Source organism: Schistocerca americana, chromosome 5, assembly GCF_021461395.2.
Source record: "Schistocerca americana isolate TAMUIC-IGC-003095 chromosome 5, iqSchAmer2.1, whole genome shotgun sequence".
Taxonomy (NCBI): Eukaryota; Metazoa; Arthropoda; class Insecta; order Orthoptera; family Acrididae; genus Schistocerca; species Schistocerca americana.
Window position 1 is genome coordinate 98,489,282 of NC_060123.1, and position 21,311 is coordinate 98,510,592.

The window sequence follows — 21,311 nt, forward strand, 5'->3', positions numbered from 1 at the left end:
GATAGCTTGATGGCGATTTATATCACCATCTTCCTGATTGCAAGTCCAGGATCTTACTACTCCACTGTACCAAAATAAAATGTATTTACAATAAAGGGCATACATATGTAGTACTACACAATACTATATTAAAACAGAGTTGTGGCTGCACAACCTTGTACACATGATGTAACTGGCCGAGCATCAGATATATAAAACTTCTTTTACAGACTGTAAACACTTCTTTCTTTCACAAGCATTAAAACCTGCAAAAAATTACACATGTGAATACAATTATTATACTTTCAATTAAAGTAATTTTCTGACTGCTACATTGACCAACCTACCATGTATGCCATATAACTTACACATCTGAAAACAACTGATAAAGTCTTTATTATTTTTCATGTAGCCATGAAAGAAACAATATATTTGACCTGCATGATAAAGCTGGTCAAAGATAATCTGTCACATATTACAGATACTGGCAAAGGTCCCGAGTTCAAGTCTCGATCCCCCACACAGTTTTAATTTGCCAGGAAGTTTCATATCAGCGCACACTCCGCTGCAGCCTGAAAATCTCATTCTGGAAACATCCCCACAGCCTAAGCCATGCCTCTGCAGTATCCTTTCTTTCAGGAGTGCTAGTTCTGCAAGGTTCGCAGGAGAGCTTCTGTAAAGTTTGGAAGTTAGGAGACGAGGTACTGGCAGAATTAAGGCTGTGAGAATAGTGCGCCTTGGTCCGGCACAGAGTTTTAATCTGCCAGGAAGTTTCACTGGAAACATCTTATAGGACGGTACATCACACAAACTTTTATCCTAAATAATAAAGGAGTAAAGGAGACTAATCACCAAATACCAGAAGCACTGAGTCGCTGACAGGCACACACCAAAGAGAATGAAAACTTTTCTAGCTTTTGGAAGAAAACCTTTGACGAGCTAGAGGACACACACACACACACACACACACACACACACACACACACACACACAGACAGACAGAGAGAGAGAGAGAGAGAGAGAGAGGGGGGGGGGGGGGACTGCAGTTTGGCAGGTGGACTTCAAGTGAGGGTCTCAGGTGGTATGGGTAGATAGAATGAGGCAGGAACGGGGGTGTTTGGGGGCAGATATGTAGTGGCTCAGAGGGATAAAGCAGGTACGCAGACTAGAAATGTGGGAGGGAGGAGTGGCAGGTGTACGTGCTGGGCATGCGAGACACAGGTACCAGAGCTAGTGAGGTATGATGCTTGATGTGAATGACATGGGGGTGGGAGGGCTTAACAGGACATGGGAAGGGGAGACTTTTGGGTAGAATGTGTGGGGACAGTGGGTTAGTAGAGATTGGAGCAAGCAGGAGCAAAAGTTTTGTTGTAAGAATAACTCCCATCTGTGTAGTTAAGAAAAGCTGGTGCTGGAGGAAAGGGTCCAGATGGTACATGCATGCTCTAGCTCATCAAAGGATTTGTTCTGAAAGCTGACAAGATTTTTACTCTCTTTTGTGAGTGCCTGTCGATGACTCAACATTTCTGGTGTTCAGTTAGTGGTCTCCTTTACTCTTTTTTTTTTTTTTTTTTTTTTTTTTTTTTGTTTATATTTTGTCGGAACAGTTTTAAACTTTTACTCTATGATGACATGCACATATGTACCATTAAATGTTTCTGAGAGTTAGAAGGCGATTAAAAATTATTCTATAATTTCATTAGACAGTTGATGATTTTGTCATTTAGTTATATTTCGTAGTATGAAGGTAACAATAAGTAGCACTTAATATATAGCACACTCTGAATTGACATGCAGGAGTTGAACAGAAGTATGGAAACACCAAAGACACAACACATTAACATGCCTAATACAGCGCAGAAAAACTGTTGGCATTCAAAACAGCTGCCAGTCATCCCAGAATGGATAAATACACATCTTGAATCATTTTACAGGAAATCTTATACCATTATTCTTGCAAAATAGTGGCAAGTTCAGGTAACGATGACGGAGGTGGATAACAATTGTGCACCCTTCTCTCCAAAGTAGACCACAAAGGCTCATTAATACTGAGATCTGGTAACTGTGGTGGCCAGGGGAGATGCCACAATTCATCCTTTTGCCCATTAAACCAGTACTAGATGATGCAAGCTTCATAAACAGGAGCACTGTCATTGTAGAACACAACATCGACAGTGGGGAACAATTATTGTACTGTGGGATACACCTGATAAGCTAAATTCGTCACATAATCCTTGGCAGTAGTACAGCCTTGCAGAATAACCATGGGGCTCCTGGAATACCACGATAAGACTGCCCCTGTCATGTTTCACTCTTGGCAGCAAGCATTCTGCATCACAGGCCTGCGACAGTGTATGCCAGTCATAAACTTGGCCAGTACTTGGAAAATATTGTGAATTAAGACTTTTCTGACCAAATGACTTTCTTGCAGGCTCCATGGTCCAGGTTTTATGGCTTCGGCATCTCGTTTTCATGTTACAAGCATTTGCATCACTGATGTATGGTTTTGGAATTCCAGCTCATCCTGCAATTCGCAACTTATGGACTCCCTGAAGGGTGCTTTGGTTCTGACAGGATTCACGAGTGCAACATTCAGTTCTGCTGTGACTTTTGCTGCTGCTGCTGTCCTCTTACTTTGTGTCAACATCCTCTTCAATAACCGCCTGTCACGATCACTCGACATCCATTTCCATCTGTGTTGTGACTAAGCGGGTGATCTTTTTCTGCTTTCCCCATATGCAGTATAAATCTTTGATAAGGTGTCTCTTGAAACACCAAACACTTAGGCTATCTTTGTTACAGAAGCACCCCTCACAGGAACACCAACAAGTTACACACATTCGTATTCACTTAGCTCCAACATAAATCACTCACAATATTGTGAGATGGAAAGTTGCCACTCACCATATAGCGCAGATGTGGAGTCTCAAATAGGCACAACAAAAAGACTGTCACAAATAAAGCTCTCGGCCAATACAGCCGTCGTCAAAAATAGATCTCTCTCTCTCTCTCTCTCTCTCTCTCTCTCTCTCTGTCTCTCTCTCACACACACACACACACACACACACACACACATACACACTGCAGTCTCAGGCAACTGAAGCCACACTGCAAGCAACAGCACCAATGCATGATGATGGAAGTGGTGACTGGGTGGGGGTAAGGAGGAGGCTGGGGTGGGGAGGGGGAGGGATAGTAGGGTAGGGGTGGCGTGCAGTCAAGTGCTGCCCTCCTAGATGGAGGGTACTTCACTGCCTGCCATCCTTACCCTACTATCCCTCCCCCTCCACGCCTCTCCTCACCATTAGACTGTGACGAGACTGGTATCATTGTCAGAAACAATTGTTTGTGTCAAGCCTTCGAGAGAACATGCAGAAGCGAACACCTCGATAGTGCTGGCGGCGTGGGAATAAGAAAGGGTATTTGCTGTAGGCAACAGTGATAATCAACCAACACATTTGGCAAAAGGTGCCAGCAAAGTCTATATGGAGGTGTTGCCATGGAGTATCAGAATGTGGCCAGGTGAAAAATTTTTGATGTGGAGCAGACTGATCATCCACACATTATCCACACATCTAAACCAAGCCACATACAATGTTACATGCCAACTGCTTAGTGTGAACTGTTCCCCAATTATTTTTATGCGGAAGAATTATTACTTGCTGTTGCAATGAGGCGGGGATAAGCACTCTTGTCTGTTTGTAGGGTCTGTGAAGCAGAATCACATCATTCAGAAGTGATAAACTATTGCCTTGCACGAAATATCTTTGCACTAAGGAATCAGGAATATGTTTCCAAGAGGACGGCCAACCTTTGCGAATGTAACTTTTTAGCAATCTTAGTGATTGGTCATGCTCTGTGACTTGTGGGATCCTCTGTGAATCAATAGGAAAAGAATCCAGTGCTTGCAAATCAGAAGACTCAATATGTAAACAAGAAACTTCCAATGCATCAAATGCTGCATCTGTGCCAACATGTTAATGAAACAATGTATCGACATTGGCATGTTGTGCCTTCAAGCGATACAGAATTTAATACTGGTAATTTGACGATAATAGCAACCAGAGTTGGAGCATTTGCGCAGTGCAGTTGGGGACTTACTTCTACAGATGAAACAGTACAAACAGTGGCTTATTGTACATGACCAGGAAAAATTTTCTGCCATACAGGTAATTTCGAAATTTTGTGATACCATATACCATAGCCAGGGCTACCTTCTCGAGCACTGTTCAAAGTTGTGGAAGCAAATGTGATGGGGCATTGTGTGTCATCAGTTTTATGTGATAAAAGCACCCTGATGCCATGAGACAAGGCATCTGTAGCAAGTGCAAGTGATTTGAACAGATCATAGTGCATAAGGGAAGGTGAAAAAGCAATGCAGTTTTCACTCTTTGAAAAGCTTTGTCGCAGTCTTTTGTCCAATGGAACAGAAAATATTTACGTCTGAGGCAATTCAGAGGTGTGGCAATTTGTGCTGCATTAGGAATGAACTTTATGTAATAAGTTGACTTTCCAACAACAGCTTGCGGTTCACGTAAATTCTTAGAAGATGACAATTTCTGAATTGCTTTCAAATGTTTTGTCAAAGGATGAGCGTTATTGGTGTCGATGATATGTATAAATATTTAGTCGTGTCGAAAAAAGAACATTTCTGCACCATTATATTTGAGGCCTGCATCAGTGAGAACTTGAAAAAGACAGCAAAATTTTTCAATGTGCTGTTCAGGTGTTTGTCCGGAGACAATTACGTTGTCAAGATAATTAAAACAAGCAGGTACTTTAAATGTTACTTGTTGGAAATTGTTTTGAAATAATGCAGGTGCGGAAGTGCTTCTGAAAGGTAGGCATTGATATTCAAAAAAGCCGACATGAGAAGTCACAACAAAAATTTTCTTTGTCTTGTCAGCCAACGGTAAGGTAACTGAAGATCGGCATCTGTAAGATCACTTTTAGAGGGAAGAACTGTCCTCCCTCCAGATGATCAAAAATGTCCTCAGTATGTGTGAGCAGGTAGGAATCAATGGCTGTATGTGAATTTACCTTGCGTTTGAAATCTGCCATAGATGAATCTTCCAATTTGGTTTATGAAGGACGACTAAGGATGATGCCCACTGACTTGCTGAAATAGGTTTTAAGATGTCAATGAATTGTAGTCTCTGAACTTCTGTAGAGACATCGTCGTATAATCCATGTGACAATGGGCATGTGCAGCAAAATTTGGGATGCACATTAGCTTTCAGAGTAATGTTGAGTGTGAAAATCTTTTGCACATCCTAGAGTACCTTTGAACAAATGTTGTTACTTGTCACAGAGTTAGTTGTTAGGTGTAGGAAACTTTTGTGTCAATGGCATGCACATTATCCTGTATGTCTAATTCAAAGGAATCAAACTCATCCAAGCTGAAAATATCTGGGCTCATATGTGAGCGGACTGTAGTGAAAGATACTCCTTTAATCATGTTTTTGTATTGTGCAGTTAAGTGACACTTTCCAAGCATTGAAATGCTTGAGGCGATGAGGTGCAGACTTGATGTTTGCAAAGGTGGTTGGCCAATTTTTTCCATATGTATCTAGGTTAAGCAATGTGACAGAAGCTCTGATATTTAGTTGAAAAGGCACTTGGTAGCTACAAATTTGCAGTTCAATCCACTGTTTGAAGTGTGTTCTCTGAATAGAGTTGTGCATTATTTGTTTTGAAAAACTGCTCCCTGTTTCTGCATGCACACTAGAGTTTTTTCCTGAAGTTCGAGATTGGAAGAGCCTGTTTGAAATGTATGGTTCACTTGTCTGAGCAGGAGGCAGTACAGAATCTGAATATGAAATGACATTTATTTCCATCTGTTGCTGTTTTGCATTATTCCTGCTTGAAACAGAGGTCATCTTCCTAGTCTTTTGCTGGAAGACCTGTTTGAAATGTCCTGTGCAGTGACAAAAATCGCTTTCAACGTGTCTGAAGAAGCAACTCTTCTGATTATGGGTGACAGCATTTTACACACGACTTCACTTGGTGTGGAGCTGAAGCAGTAGAATTAGCATTGTGCCAGTGCAGCAAACGTTGTATGTAGTTGCGTGCCTAACCTTGTTTACACAGTGCTGATTTGCAAGTGCTAGGGCCGTGGCTGTGGCTGGGGCACGTTGTTTGTCTCAAGTGAAGTGATAACTGGTAGACAGAAATCTTGCTTGCTAAATCTTGAACTTCATGTGCATCTATAACTTTAAGCACTTCACTGCAGCTAGGGTTGCGATGCTTTAGAATTTAGGCCCTCAGTCTCTGAGCTAATAGATTCTGAATAGCATCACTAAGCACTTCAACCTTATGAGCTGTGCCACAGACACAATTGAATTTACAGTCTCAAGTCATGCCCTGCAATTCCGCAATTCATTCTTTATAGAATTAATCACTACAGTGTTGCGTATGAAAAAATTTATACCATGCAACAGCAACATGTATTTGACTCTCAAAAAATTCATCTAATCTGTCAATTATGACCTCTTGGGGCTGTGTTTGAGGCTCACTGAGGGGAAGTAATTTCGCTAATAGCCGGTTTGTGTGTACTCCTACACATAAAAAGTAAAATACTTGTGATTCACCAATTTTTTTGTAAGCATCAAAGTGTTGATGCAGCTGTGTTATGTACCCTTGCCATGTTTTCTTCTCATCAAACTGTCAGAAGGACGGAGGGGGCAGTTTAACTCTGTCTTTAGCCTTTGATGCATTTTGCTGCTAGGCTGCTCACACTTGTATGAGGCATTTATTTATTTTGTGTCTAGTTCCATATGACCAAATTGAGGAGCAAATCTCCATGGTCATGGAACATTTCAGTACATGAAATTACAACAGGAAAGTAATAATAGAAAAAATAAAATGTTTATGAATGCCAAAAAGATGACAAGCTGTAAGTTTATATAAATGCAGTTAACAATGTGTCACAGGAATTAGCTTAATTTTTCAAGAAACTTCTTATACATCATAAGGTAATGAAAACAAGCAAAGTAGACTACTTTTCATGCTGAACTATCACTTACTTGAGATACTGTTATAGTAGTAAAAATGGCAGCATTAAATCTTTGAACAAAGTCCTGAACATAGGCTTTCCACAACAGTTTACTATTTATCTGAACACCTAGAAATTTGAAATATTCAGTCTCACTAATCATATGCCCATTCTGTGTAACTAGAAAGTCAGGATTTGTTGAATTTTGTGTTAGAAACTATAAAAATTGAGTTGTACTGTGATTTAGCATTAGTTTATTTTCTACAAGCTATGAACTTATGTCTTCAACTGCACTGTTCGAACAGTGCCAATGTTGTGCACAACACCCTTTACTACCAAGCTAGTGTCATCAGCAAACAAATGTATTAGAATCACCTATAGTACTAGAAGACATATCATTTATTTAAATAAGGAACATGAGTGGCCCCGGAACTGATCCCGGTGACATCCGCCATTTAACTGTGACTCACTCGGATTCCACATCATAACCATCCTCAGTACTGTGGAGCATGACCTTTTACTGTCTGTTCTTGAAGTAAGAAGTGAACAAATTGTAAGTTACTCCTCGTATTCCATAATGGTCCAGCTTCTGGAGCAATATTTTGTGATAAGAACAATGAAATGCATTAGTTAAATAGACACCTATTGTATAAACCTTTTATTAATCCATCCAGTACCACACAGAGAAAAGAGAATATAGCATTTTCAGTTGTTAAACCAGCTCTAAAACCAAGCTGTACATTTGACAGCAAACTACGTGAAATGAAATGATCCATTATCCTTACATACATAGACTTTTCAATAACTTTAACAAACACTGATCCCATAGAAATAGGTGCAAAACTGTGTATATCATCCATTTCTCCGTTTTTATAAAGTTGTTTTATTACTGAGTACTTAAGTCATTCAGGAAATGGACCATTCCTAAAGGAAAAATTACAAATATGGCGAAATATAGGACTAACATGTGCAACACAGTATTTTAGTGTTTTGATAGATACTCTGTAATATCCATGAGAGTCCTTGGTCTTCAGTGATTTAATTATTGACTCAGTTTCCCACTAGTCAGTATCACAGAAGAGTATTTCTGACATCAATCTTGGAAGGCCATTTCCCAGGAGAGTTGTATGAATCCATGTAGAAATAAAGTTTTTATTTAATTCACCAACTATGTTCAGAAAATGATTTTCAAATACTGTACTTATATCTGACTTATCAGTAACAGAAACATTTTTACTATGTACTGACTTTATATCCTCGACCTTGTGCTGCTGACCAGATACTTCCTTCACATCTTACCATACGGTTTCAGTTTTATGCTGTGATTTAGCTAATGTGTTTGCATACCAAATACTCTTTGCCTTCCTAATATCATTTTAAGCACTTTACATTACTGTTTGTAATGTGATACTGTAACTCAGTTGTGATTACTTCTAACATTTTGATATAATTCCCAGTTTGGTCTTCGTGATATTCTTATCCCACTAGTAAGCCACCCAGGCAGCCTTTAACCCTCCCGTTACCAAGCTTTTTCACACCTCTATTTTACCAAGCGGGGTATTTGGACTACCCCAAAAGAGTTTTGTGTTTTATTGTAATATTTGTTCTCATATTATGTTATTTCCATTGAATGGGTTTATTTAGTATTGAAAAACAGCTTTTCAGGTTATTAGAAGTATTTAATCAGATCACAGATACAAAGTACAAAAAATTTTTATATCTTTCACTAAATTCAGTACCCAACAAACAGAAAATTAATAATCTATGTACCTCAACAGTCACTGCAGTAAAGTAACACAAGACTTTTTTCAACTTTTCAGTCAAGTACATTTTTGCACTGCATGCGCTTCACAGTAACAGTTTCTTCTCTGTGTATATCACTAACAGGTTTCTTGCACGTTACACAACAGAATCTTGTTTTTCCGATCTTCGTTTCTCTTGCAATCTTGACATCGTTGTGGCGTTGGTAAATTGGAACACTGGGTCTGGATCACTGCTGTAGGAATTGCAATACCACAAGCTTCCAGTGCTTCTTGTACATCTTTATGAATACCGTTGATATTTTTGGCTCTTTCTTCCATGTTGCCTTTGCTGAGTCCAAATGCCAGTTCAGTCGTTAAGAGTTTACGTCGGCTTCGGTTATTCTTCTGCCATTCAGGAAATCTTTGAGTGTACAGAATATATGCATTCAGTGCTGCAATATCTATCATTTCCATGAAGATTCTTAGTGGCCACCGCCTCGTTCCTCTAACACAACTGTATTCTCTTGTCATTTTGTCCCCATTATCTACAGCACCTTTGGTTTTGTTGTAGTACAGTATGATTTCGGGTTTGTATTCACTTTCTTCACCACTCACTTGTCTCTCATTATGCTGAGTAGAGAGTAGTATTACTGCCTTTACCTTCTTTGGAACATAGGAAACTAGGGTCAAGTCGTTTGTGAAACCAAACATTGAAGAGTGAACTTCTCTCTTTCTGAAACTTACTGGCAGATTAAAACTGTGTGCCCGACCGAGACTCGATCTCGGGACCTTTGCCTTTCGCGGGCAAGTGCTGTACCATCTGAGCTACCGAAGCACGACTCACGCCCGGTACTCGCAGCTTTACTTCTGCCAGTATCTCGTCTCCTACCTTTCTGTTTGGCAAGAATTCCTTTGGACTCTCTTTCTTATTGGAACGCAAGGTACCAACCAATGTCGTGTTTCGTTTTAGTAGTTCAGCAGCCAATGGAAAACTGGTGAAAAAATTATCAGTTGTTACACCATGACCGTTATTCAGAAATGGTTCCATCAGATCCAAAACAAATCTCTGTCCTTGATTCACTTCCCGAGTATTGTCCACCATTCCTGTGTAAATTTGGATCCGTAATAAGTAAGACGTCTTCACATCAGTACAAACCCAAATTTTAATGCCATAATTGCCAGGCTTGCTCTTCATATAAATCCTAAAAGGGCAGTTTCCTCGGTACGTTGCTAATCGTTCATCAATAGTCATGTATTCATAAGGATAAAGTTATATCTAAAAACAAAGATGATGTGACTTACCAAACGAAAGTGCTGACAGTTCGATAGACACACAAACCAACACAAACATACACACAAAATTCAAGCTTTCGCAACCAACAGTTGCTTCGTCAGGAAAGAGGTAAGGAGAGGGAAAGATGAAAGGATGTGGCTTTTAAGGGAGAGGGTAAGGAGTCATTCCAATCCCAGGAGCGGAAAGACTTACCTTAGGGGGAAAAAAGGACAGGTAGGGAAAAAAGGACAGGTATACATTCGCACACACACACACACACACACACACACACACACACACACACATCCATCCGCACATACACAGACACAAGCAGACATTTGTAGATGCAAAGAGTTTGGGCAGAGATGTCAGTCGAGGCGGAAGTACAGAGGCAAAGATGTTGAAAGACAGGTGAGGTATGAGCAGCGGCAAATTAAAATTAGAAATTAGCGGAGATTGAGGCCTGGTGGATAACGAGGAGAGAGAATATACTGAAGGGCAAGTTCCCATCTCCGGAGTTCTGACAGTTTGGTGTTAGTGGGAAGTATCCAGATAACCTGGACGGTGTAACGCTGTGCCAAGATGTGCTGGCAGTGCACCAAGGCATGTTTAGCCACAGGGTGATCCTCATTACCAACAAACACTGTCTGCCTGTGTCCATTTGGACACAGTGTAGGCAGGTCAGTTGGTAAATCACGTGGGTGCTTTCACACGTGGCTCTGCCTTTGATCGTGTACACCTTCCGGGTTACAGGACTGGAGTAGGTGGTGGTGGGAGGGCGCATGGGACAGGTTTTACACCGGGGGCGGTTACAAGGGTAGGCGCCAGAGGAAAGGGAAGGTGGTTTGGGGATTTCATAGGGATGAACTAAGAGGTTACGAAGGCTAGGTGGACGGTGGAAAGACACTCTTGGTGGCGTGGGGAGGATTTCATGAAGGATGGATCTCATTTCAGGGCAGGATTTGAGGAAGTCGTATCCCTGCTGGAGAGCCACATTCAGAGTCTGATCCAGTCCCGAAAAGTATCCTGTCACAAGTGGGGCACTTTTGGGGTTCTTCTGTGGGAGGTTCTGGGTTTGAGGAGATGAGGAAGTGCTCTGGTTATTTGCTTCTGTACCAGGTCGGGAGGGTAGTTACGGGATGCGAAAGCTGTTTTCAGGTTGTTGGTGTAATGGTTCAGGGATTCCGGACTGGAGCAGATTCGTTTGCCACGAAGACCTAGGCTGTAGGGACTGAATCAGACTCTGAATGTGGCTCTCCAGCAGGGATACGACTTCCTCAAATCCTGCCCTGAAATGAGATCCATCCTTCATGAAATCCTCCCCTCTCCACTAAGAGTGTCTTTCCGCCGTCCACCTAACCTTCGTAACCTCTTAGTTCATCCCTATGAAATCCCCAAACCACCTTCCCTACCCTCTGGCTCCTACCCTTGTAACTGCCCCCGGTGTAAAACCTGTCCCATGCACCCTCCCACCACCACCTACTCCAGTCCTGTAACGCGGAAGGTGTACACGATCAAAGGCAGAGCCAAGTGTGAAAGCACCCACGTGATTTACCAACTGACCTGCCTACACTGTGAAGCTTTCTATGTGGGAATGACCAGCAACAAACTGTCCATTCGCATGAATGGACACAGGCAGACAGTGTTTGTTGGTAATGAGGATCACCCTGTGGCTAAACATGCCTTTGTGCACTGCCAGCACATCTTGGCACAGTGTTACACCGTCCAGGTTATTTGGATACTTCCCACTAACACCAACCTGTCAGAACTCCGGAGATGGGAACTTGCCCTTCAGTATATCCTCTCTTCTCGTTATCCGCCAGGCCTCAATCTCCGCTAATTTCTAATTTCAATTTGCCGCCGCTCATACCTCACCTGTCTTTCAACAACATCTTTGCCTCTGTACTTCCGCCTCGACTGACATCTCTGCCCAAACTCTTTGCCTCTACAAATGTCTGCTTGTATCTTTGTATGTGCGGATGGATACGTGTGTGTGTGTGTGTGTGTGTGTGTGTGTGTGTGTGTGTGAATGTATACCTGTCCTTTTTTCCCCCTAAGCGAAGTCTTTCCGCTCCTGGGATTGGAATGACTCCTTACCCTCTCCCTTAAAAGCCACACCCTTTCGTCTTTCCCTCTCCTTCCCTCTTTCCTGACGAAGCAACCGTTGGTTGCGAAAGCTTGAATTTTGTGTGTATGTTTGTGTGTCTATCGACCTGCCAGCACTTTCGTTTGGTAAGTCACATCATCTTTGTTTTTAGATATGTTTTTAGATATATATTTTTCCCACGTGGAATGTTTCCCTCTATTATATTCATAAGGATAAAGTTAGATTGAAATTTGTCGAACACTACCCTGATGGCTTGTAGCGTGTCCTTGGTTTCTTCAATTATCTGTGCTCTTGTGTCTGTGTTGTCAAATGATAAGAATTTCAGTATAGACAAAAATCGGTTTCTTGACATGGCAGCAGAAAAGAATGGTTGCCGAAAGGCAACATTACCTCCCCACAGATCGGAAGCACTTGTGCAATGTCCATGAGTTCGAGCAGCTCCTATTAGGTCGTTTTGTTTGAAGAATGAGCTGCATTCCACCAAGAAATTACTTGTTTGGCTTCCCTGTTCGTTTCTTCTACAATGATGGTCACGATTTCCGGTGAGATAAGTAATAAATAATAAAAATGACTCAGTTATTGTTTTGATTGTTTTTCCATCATTCACTGGGCCAGGTGCTACGTTCAAAATGTTGCGACATCGATTCCACCTACCTTTTGGTGGTTCACTAGAAAATTGTAGTCCACTTCTAGAAACAAACAAATCTCCAGTGTCTTCGTCTTCTTCTTCTTCTTCTTCTTCTCCTTCTTTTTCTTCTACTTGTTCACGTGAATGTGTAGTGTCTTCTGATATTTCATCATCAGTTTCATCTGATGCTACGATGTGATCTTTGTCAAGAGGTTCCATATATTCATTCAGTTCATTATCAATGTCCCATTCATTTTCATCGTCACTGACATCAGAATTGTATAGAATTTCCGTGATTTCTTTGCTAGAAAATCCTTTGGACATCCTTACTTCCAGATGCAATACTGACTCATGTAATGTCAGCTCAACAGTGAACGCCAAATTCAGCTCAACAGTAGTAACCAGCAACAATAACAAACATTGGATCTATGGCAAAACTCAACAAAGAAGTTGAATGACAGATATATTTCCCAAAATCTTCTTTTTCTACCAATAAGAAAAATAAGACGTTTCATACCAAGCGGGGTAGTCTCACAATCCCGCCAATAAATGACTTGAATAACAATGATAAAGCCAAAAAAGTTAGACAGTCGTGAGTGTGAATTCAACATCAATCATTTTAGTACAATGTCATGAAACCACAGGCATGTGGCCCTTCAGATAACATTATTATAGGGAAAAAATCGACCTGGGGTAGTCAGAATACCCTGCTTGGTAATGCGAGGGTTAACTGCTGTTGCGAATATTCTAAAGAAAATCAGCTTTCAAAGAGCTATTATTTGTTGACTTGAAAACTGAACAAGAGATGTTAGGCACTGCTCAGCACTTAGCTGTTACTCTCCCTGGTTGCCATGATTTCTTAAATATCCAGACTTAAATATTTAAATTCAATAATGTAAACACACACACACACACACCACCACACACACACACACACACACACACACACACTAGAAAGAAAAAACTGCGACCTGCTCTGGTGTCCAAAGCTCCTTGTTCCACTAATCCCATCTTCATCACCAATATGTTGTAACTTCCTTTGTGTGCTTTGTGGTTCCTCATTGGATACAGAAGAGAGGAACAGATGCGGTTTGGGACAGAGAATTCAGATATTAACTTGGTATAATATTAAATACTGAGTAATATGTAACTTTGTTTGCTGTAGTTGCAGTATCAGTTGCTAACTGTAGATTTGAACGTTGAAATATATATTATACAAAGGTTTTCAATTCAGTCAGTGTTCAGTACAATGACTATTCCATAGATGACAAGCTCTGACTGCTATGAAAGTCTGTAAATAATATGAAATGGCAAACACATGAAATGGGGCTCTGTGCACCGATGTGTGATCTTAAGTAGATCCATACTGGAGCTCCAGAGTAGGGATGCTTGCATATCATTGGCAGCGACATAAGCATTTGTGGCAGTGCCCTCATGCTGTGGTGGCGGCTGTAGGAAAAGTGGCGGAGTGACTAGCAGCGTGTGTGTTTTAAAATACGGCCAACCGTATGGCGACCAATACTGCATAAACAACTGCCATTTGCGACTTTAGTGGTGTCAAGTGAGAGCTCATTGGAGGGGAGGGTGGAGGTCTGTTGTGTTTTCTGATGAAAGCTGCTTCTGCCTCGGTGCCAATGCTGCCTGCGTGTCGGTTAAGAGGAGACCAGTCAAATGCCTGCAACTGACCTCTCTGCATGTTAGACATGCTGGACTTACATCTGCAGTTATGGTCTGAGTGTGATTTTGTATGACAGCAGGAGCACTCTTCTGATTACCCCATGCACCGTGACTGCAAATTTGTATATTGTTCTGGTGATTTGACCTGTTTTGCTGCCATTCATAAACAGCATTCCAGGGGGTGATGTCCAACAGAATAACACTCATCCACATACCACTGTTGGAACCCAATATGGTGTGTTGATATGGTTTGTTTGCTCGCCGGATCTGTCTCCATTTGAGCTTATATGGGATATCATTGTATGACAACTCCAGTGTCATCCACAAACAGCACTAACTGTCCCTTCCCTGTATTGAGTGACCAAGTGCAACAGGCATGGAACTCCATCTCATAAACAGACATCTGGTATCTGTACAACACAATGCCTGTGTGTTTGCATTCAGCATTCTGGCAGTTACACTGGTTATTAATGTACAGTCCCAAAATTTCATTACTGTACATTTGAAAATCGAGGATGGAATGTAACAAGATTATAAAAAAGAGGGTGTGTGTGTGTGTGTGTGTGTGTGTGTGTTTACGTGTTTACTGAAGAAGACTGTGTCCGAAAGCTTTACCTGAGTGTCCTTTAATCATGCCTGTCTGTAACTTGACATGTCTTCTTTATGGTAAGTAGCAATCTATCTTTTCCTACTTGTGTATATACGTTGTTATGTAACTACCTGTCATACAGTACTACTCATAATTATCAGGAGAGGTGAGGGTGTAGGATATGCCCTTCGTTGTGACCTCAGTGAAATTGTATGAACTTCCTTAAATGACACTGGTTCCCAGGAAATGATTATGTAACTGAATCTTTCTTTTGATTGGAATGCCATACTCTTAACACCATTACTAATGAGGAAGTGTGTTAATAAAATTATGAGACAGAATTTCTGACCAGTGTTTCCCTTTAGGAGGTGAAGTGTGATTACTCCCAACAGGCACATGCAAAAATACATGGATTCAGAGCTAACAGTTCCTTCTCAGGTGAGGAAGAAGGGGTTGGTTGAGGAAGGCTAAAAAGGAAGGGCAGAACATTTAGGCCACAGAACTGTAACTACATTGTCAACAGTATTATAAAATCCGCCAGTCAAAAAAAAAAAAAAAAAAAAAAAAAAAAAATATTTACTATGCTCAGGAAGCTCAAAAAATAAGGTGAAAATTGTTGTTGTTGTTGTTGATGTTGTTGTTGTGGTCTTCAGTCCTGAGACTGGTTTGATGCAGCTCTCCATGCTACTCTATCCTGTGCAAGCTTCTTCATCTCCCAGTACCTACTGCAACCTACATCCTTCTGAATCTGCTTAGTGTATTCATCTCTTGGTCTCCCTCTACGATTTTTACCCTCCACGCTGCCCTCCAATTCTAAATTGGTGATCCCTTGATGCCTCAGAACATGTTCTACCAACCGATCCCTTCTTCTGGTCAAGTTGTGCCACAAACTTCTCTTCTCCCCAATCCTATTCAATACTTCCTCATTAATTATGTGATCTACCCATCTAATCTTTAGCATTCTTCTGTAGCACCACATTTCGAAAGCTTCTACTCTCTTCTTGTCCAAACTAGTTATCGTCCATGTTTCACTTCCATACATGGCTACACTCCATACAAATACTTTCAGAAATGACTTCTTGACACTTAAATCTATACTCGATGTTAACAAATTTCTCTTCTTCAGAAACGCTTTCCTTGCCATTGCCAGTCTACATTTTATATCCTCTCTACTTTGACCATCATCAGTTATTTTACTCCCTAAATAGCAAAACTCCTTTACTATTTTAAGTGTCTCATTTCCTAATCTAATTCCCTCAGCATCACCTGACTTAATTCGACTACATTCCATTATCCTCGTTTTGCTTTTGTTGATGTTCATCTTATATCCTCCTTTCAAGACACTATCCATTCCGTTCAAATGCTCTTCCAAGTTCTTTGCTGTCTCTGACAGAATTACAATGTCATCGGCGAACCTCAAAGTTTTTATTTCTTCTCCATGGATTTTAATACCTACTCCGAATTTTTCTTTCGTTTCCTTTACTGCTTGCTCAACATACAGATTGAACAACATCGGGGAGAGGCTACAACCCTGTCTTACTCCCTTCCCAACCACTGCTTCCCTTTCATGTCCCTCGACTCTTATAACTGCCATCTGGTTTCTGTACAAATTGTAAATAGCCTTTCGCTCCCTGTATTTTACCCCTGCCACCTTTAGAATTTGAAAGAGAGTATTCCAGTCAACATTGTCAAAAACTTTCTCTACGTCTACAAATGCTAGAAACGTAGGTTTGCCTTTCCTTAATCTTTCTTCTAAGATAAGTCGTAAGGTCAGTATTGCCTCACGTGTTCCAGTGTTTCTACGGAATTCAAACTGATCTTCCCTGAGGTTGGCTTCTACTAGTTTTTCCATTCGTCTGTAAAGAATTCGTGTTAGTATTTTGCAGCTGTGACTTATTAAACTGATAGTTCGGTAATTTTCACATCTGTCAACACCTGCTTTCTTTGGGATTGGAATTATTATATTCTTCTTGAAGTCTGATGGTATTTCGCCTGTTTCATACATCTTGCTCACCAGATGGTAGAGTTTTGTCAGGACTGGCTCTCCCAGGGCCGTCAGTAGTTCCAATGGAATGTTGTCTACTCCGGGGGCCTTGTTTCGACTCAGGTCTTTCAGTGCTCTGTCAAACTCTTCACGCAGTATCGTATCTCCCATTTCATCTTCATCTACATCCTCTTCCATTTCCATAATATTGTCCTCAAGTGCATTGCCCTTGTATAGACCCTCTATATACTCCCACCTTTCTGCTTTCCCTTCTTTGCTTAGAACTGGGTTTCCATCTGAGCTCTTGATATTCATACAAGTTGTTCTCGTATCTCCAAAGGTCTCTTTAATTTTCCTGTAGGCAGTATCTATCTTACCCCTAGTGAGATAAGCCTCTACAACCTTACATTTGTCCTCTAGCCATCTCTGCTTAGCCATTTTGCACTTCCTGTTGATCTCATTTTTGAGATGTTTGTATTCCTTTTTGCCTGCTTCATTTACTGCATTTTTATATTTTCTCCTTTCATCAATTAAATTCAATATTTCTTTTGTTACCCAAGGATTTCTAGTAGCCCTCGTCTTTTTACCTACTTGATCCTCTGCTGCCTTCACTACTTCATCCCTCAAAGCTACCGATTCTTCTTCTATTGTATTTCTTTCCCCCATTCCTGTCAATTGTTCCCTTATGCTCTCCCTGAAACTCTGTACAATCTCTGGTTCTTTCAGTTTATCCAGGTCCCATCTCTTTAAATTCCCACCTTTTTGCAGTTTCTTCAGTTTTAATCTACAGGTCATAACCAATAGATTGTGGTCAGAGTCCACATCTGCCCCTGGAAATGTCTTACAATTTAAAAACTGGTTCCTAAATCTCTGTCTTACCATTATATAATCTATCTGATACCTTTTAGTATCTCCAGGGTTCTTCCATGTATACAACCTTCTTTCAGGATTCTTAAACCAAGTTTTAGCTATGATTATGTTGTGCTCTGTGCAAAATTCTACCAGGCGGCTTCCTCTTTCATTTCTTAGCCCCAATCCATATTCACCTACTACGTTTCCTTCTCTCCCTTTTCCTACACTCGAATTCCAGTCACCCATGACTATTAAATTTTCGTCTCCCTTCACTATCTGAATAATTTCTTTTATTTCATCATACATTTCTTCAATTTCTTCGTCATCTGCAGAGCTAGTTGGCATATAAACTTGTACTACTGTAGTAGGTGTGGGCTTCGTATCTATCTTGGCCACAATAATGCGTTCAGTATGCTGTTTGTAGTAGCTTACCCGCATACCTATTTTGCTATTCATTATTAAACCTACTCCTGCTTTACCCCTATTTGATTTTGTGTTTATAATCCTGTAGTCACCTGACCAGAAGTCTTGTTCCTCCTGCCACCGAACTTCACTAATTCCCACTATATCTAACTTTAACCTATCCATTTCCCTTTTTAAATTTTCTAACCTACCTGCCCGATTAAGGGATCTGACATTCCACACTCCGATCCGTAGAATCCCAGTTTTCTTTCTCCTGATAACGACATCCTCTTGAGTAGTCCCCGCCCGGAGATCCGAATGGGGGACTATTTTACCTCCGGAATATTTTACCCAAGAGGACGCCATCATCATTTAATCATACAGTAAAGCTGCATGCCCTCGGGAAAAATTACAGCTGTAGTTTCCCCTTGCTTTCAGCCGTTCGCAGTACCAGCACAGCAAGGCCGTTTTGGTTGAAAATTATGTGAAAAATATTTAGAAAGACCGAGGGAAATAAAATTCAGTTCCCAGACAGGCTATCAGATAGACAACAGAATGAAAGCATTAATCAAAACTTTCAATTAACTGTTCTTAATAATGGAATAAAGCAAGGCACCAAACCAGATGAATCCATATACACTAGATGTTATCAACAAAGAAGCTATTTTAAGTTGACTGTTGTCATGTGGAATTGTGTTGTGGGATTAGCACAAACTCATAAAAAATTTAGGTGTATGATGTTCATAATATTATGTAAAGGAATAATCAAGCTTCTTGTAAAGGCCTGTTCTCTTTCACATATACTTTAACTTGTTTTTCATGCCGGAACATTTTTGTATGTGATGGAATCTACATAACAGTTTGTGTGTGGATAGAGGCACAAATGTTATTCTGATCAAAAGATCATGTAAATGTCATAAAATGTCATTTTCCCACTCAAACTAAAATTTCTTTGTGATCTCCCGAGAAAATAAAACTACAAACATCACCAGTCATATCTTTCATACCTTTGTTTCTCCCCATTGTGTTTCTTCAGAAGGATCATAATCATGTATTGATGTCTCATTCATATTGTGAAGCACATTTAGTAATTTCCATATTAATAGATTAGTGAACAGGTGACAATTTCATTGGATTCAAATCATTTTTGTGAGAGTGATGGTGCTACAGGTATTTCATAAAGATATAGAAAGTGTGTTTTTGTCACTGGGAATTATTTGTCTTTCTTTTTGTTCTCTAGGCTAAAGAAAATGAATTGGAATTAAAAAATCAGTGGTCTCAGAATAGAATGTCAAGGAAGCAGACACAGTCCAAGTATGGTTTTTAGAACTGATGTACCTGTTGTCCGACAGCAGGTGATTCTGAGTCCAGGCTACCAGTATGTGATGGCTATGGGATGTACACAAACCTTCATAGAAAACTTTCGTTTCTAAAAAATAGAAGTGTGTCTGAACATATTGTATGATTTTAAAATGCTGGTTGGTTGTCTTTTTTGATTTTATGTAAAATTTGTATAAATTTTGTAATTGAGGTTGAAGTACAAACAATTTAAGTAAAATGACATTTTGTGTACACTAATTAAATAAGTGTATTCAGTGGCATCATTATGTGCAGCGTCACTTGAAATTTACATGATTTTTTTTATATATTTTAGCAGTAAGTAACATTAAAATCCTTGATTCCCTTATAACACTAAATAATTCAAATGTTTCTCTGAACAGTCTTTAATGAGAGTGTAACAATAATGTATCTACATCTTAACACACATATTAGAATTGTTACTGTTCATTCCCTATAGTAAGAGAAAATGTAGTTAATAATTAGTTGTAAGAAAAAGGGATACCTATTCTAAATTCATAAGCCCACACAAAGTAATGGAACAGAACACGAGTTGACATATTTTCAAAGAAGTTGCAGGACCTTATGGTGAGAATTAGACTATGTCAGAGACAGAATGTGTAATGAGTCAAATACAAAGAGCTCCTTTGGCAAAAGTCCTGTATGGTCATTTCCATTTTAGGTTTAAGCCAGGATCTTGTTTCCCAGAAATGGCACTAGCAGATGGGAAAAGGATTGTAAATCTTAGATCTAGAGAAATCTTCTGTAGGAGTGAGGATAAAAAGACAAAACAGAGGAGTTGGTAGTGAGTTGTTGAAAGTCTGAAGTAATATTTGTACCATGTACCAATCATCCATACAAAATTACAACATTCTTCTCACAAAAATTAATGTGCCTTATTATCCTTTCTTCCAACTAATTCCCACCTGTGTTACTGTCACCACTTCTAAACCTGTTACATGCATCCTTTTACCATTACTGCTGTAAGGCAGTTAATTTAAGAGACATTACTTGTGAAAATCCCATGTATTTGGCCAGCTCTCAAGCAAACTGTACACAGATTTTGCCATTTGTTGGTACTTGGGGCATGAATAGAGGTCTCAGTGACCTGGATACGTAAGTAATGTCACAGTGGCTCCTTAAGCTGGGCGTATACAAGGCTGCAGGCATACAACTGACAGCTCGGTCAGACGCAGCGGTGCAGATACTGGAACACAAACACTTTTTTGTGTCTGGAAAATTTCTTTTAAAACTTTTCAACCCCAGTATCAGCCGACATCCAGTGCTTCTCTCTTGCCAAGCCATGGGTTGTTAAGGATACAATCATCAGGCAGTTGAGATGTTGTAGATGTTCCATGTCCTGGATTTCACCACAGTCAAATTTGTTGTTTGCTTTGTCTTTAGGCCCCCATTTAATTGATTTGTTTTGCTGGCATTATACCTGTTCTGATGCAATTCAGAGTTCTCCAAATCTTCGAGCTTAATGTATGGCCTCTGGGCGTCTTTTGTGAGGCAGTGTAGTCCTTAGGGGCCTCATTTAGCTCAATACTAAGGAATCTCTTGAGGGATATGTCTGCCAGGCCTACGTGAAGCACCGTGTATGGAGTGGCACTCATCAGGAGTCTGTTTAAATTTTTCTTTGTGTTCACGTGCAGTTTTTCGGGATTCAGGATCTGCGAATCCGACCACTTTATACAGCTTCCCAAGTGATGTGGGTTTCATGAACTCACTTGTTATCCCCCTTTT

At 40.3% G+C, this 21,311-nt stretch overlaps 1 protein-coding gene across 2 annotated transcripts in view; it reads left to right on the forward strand.

The window, feature by feature from the left end:
* The window catches only part of LOC124616094 (proline-rich protein PRCC), a 106,070-nt gene extending 86,260 nt beyond the window's left edge, over positions 1-19,810 (forward strand). For both annotated transcript variants that reach the window (XM_047144348.1, XM_047144350.1), the window contains exon 6: positions 19,468-19,810. In XM_047144348.1, coding sequence (XP_047000304.1) covers positions 19,468-19,554 — 87 coding nt within the window. In that variant the 3' untranslated portion in view covers positions 19,555-19,810. The remainder of the gene's footprint in view (positions 1-19,467) is intronic.
* The last annotated feature ends 1,501 nt before the right edge of the window (positions 19,811-21,311 follow it).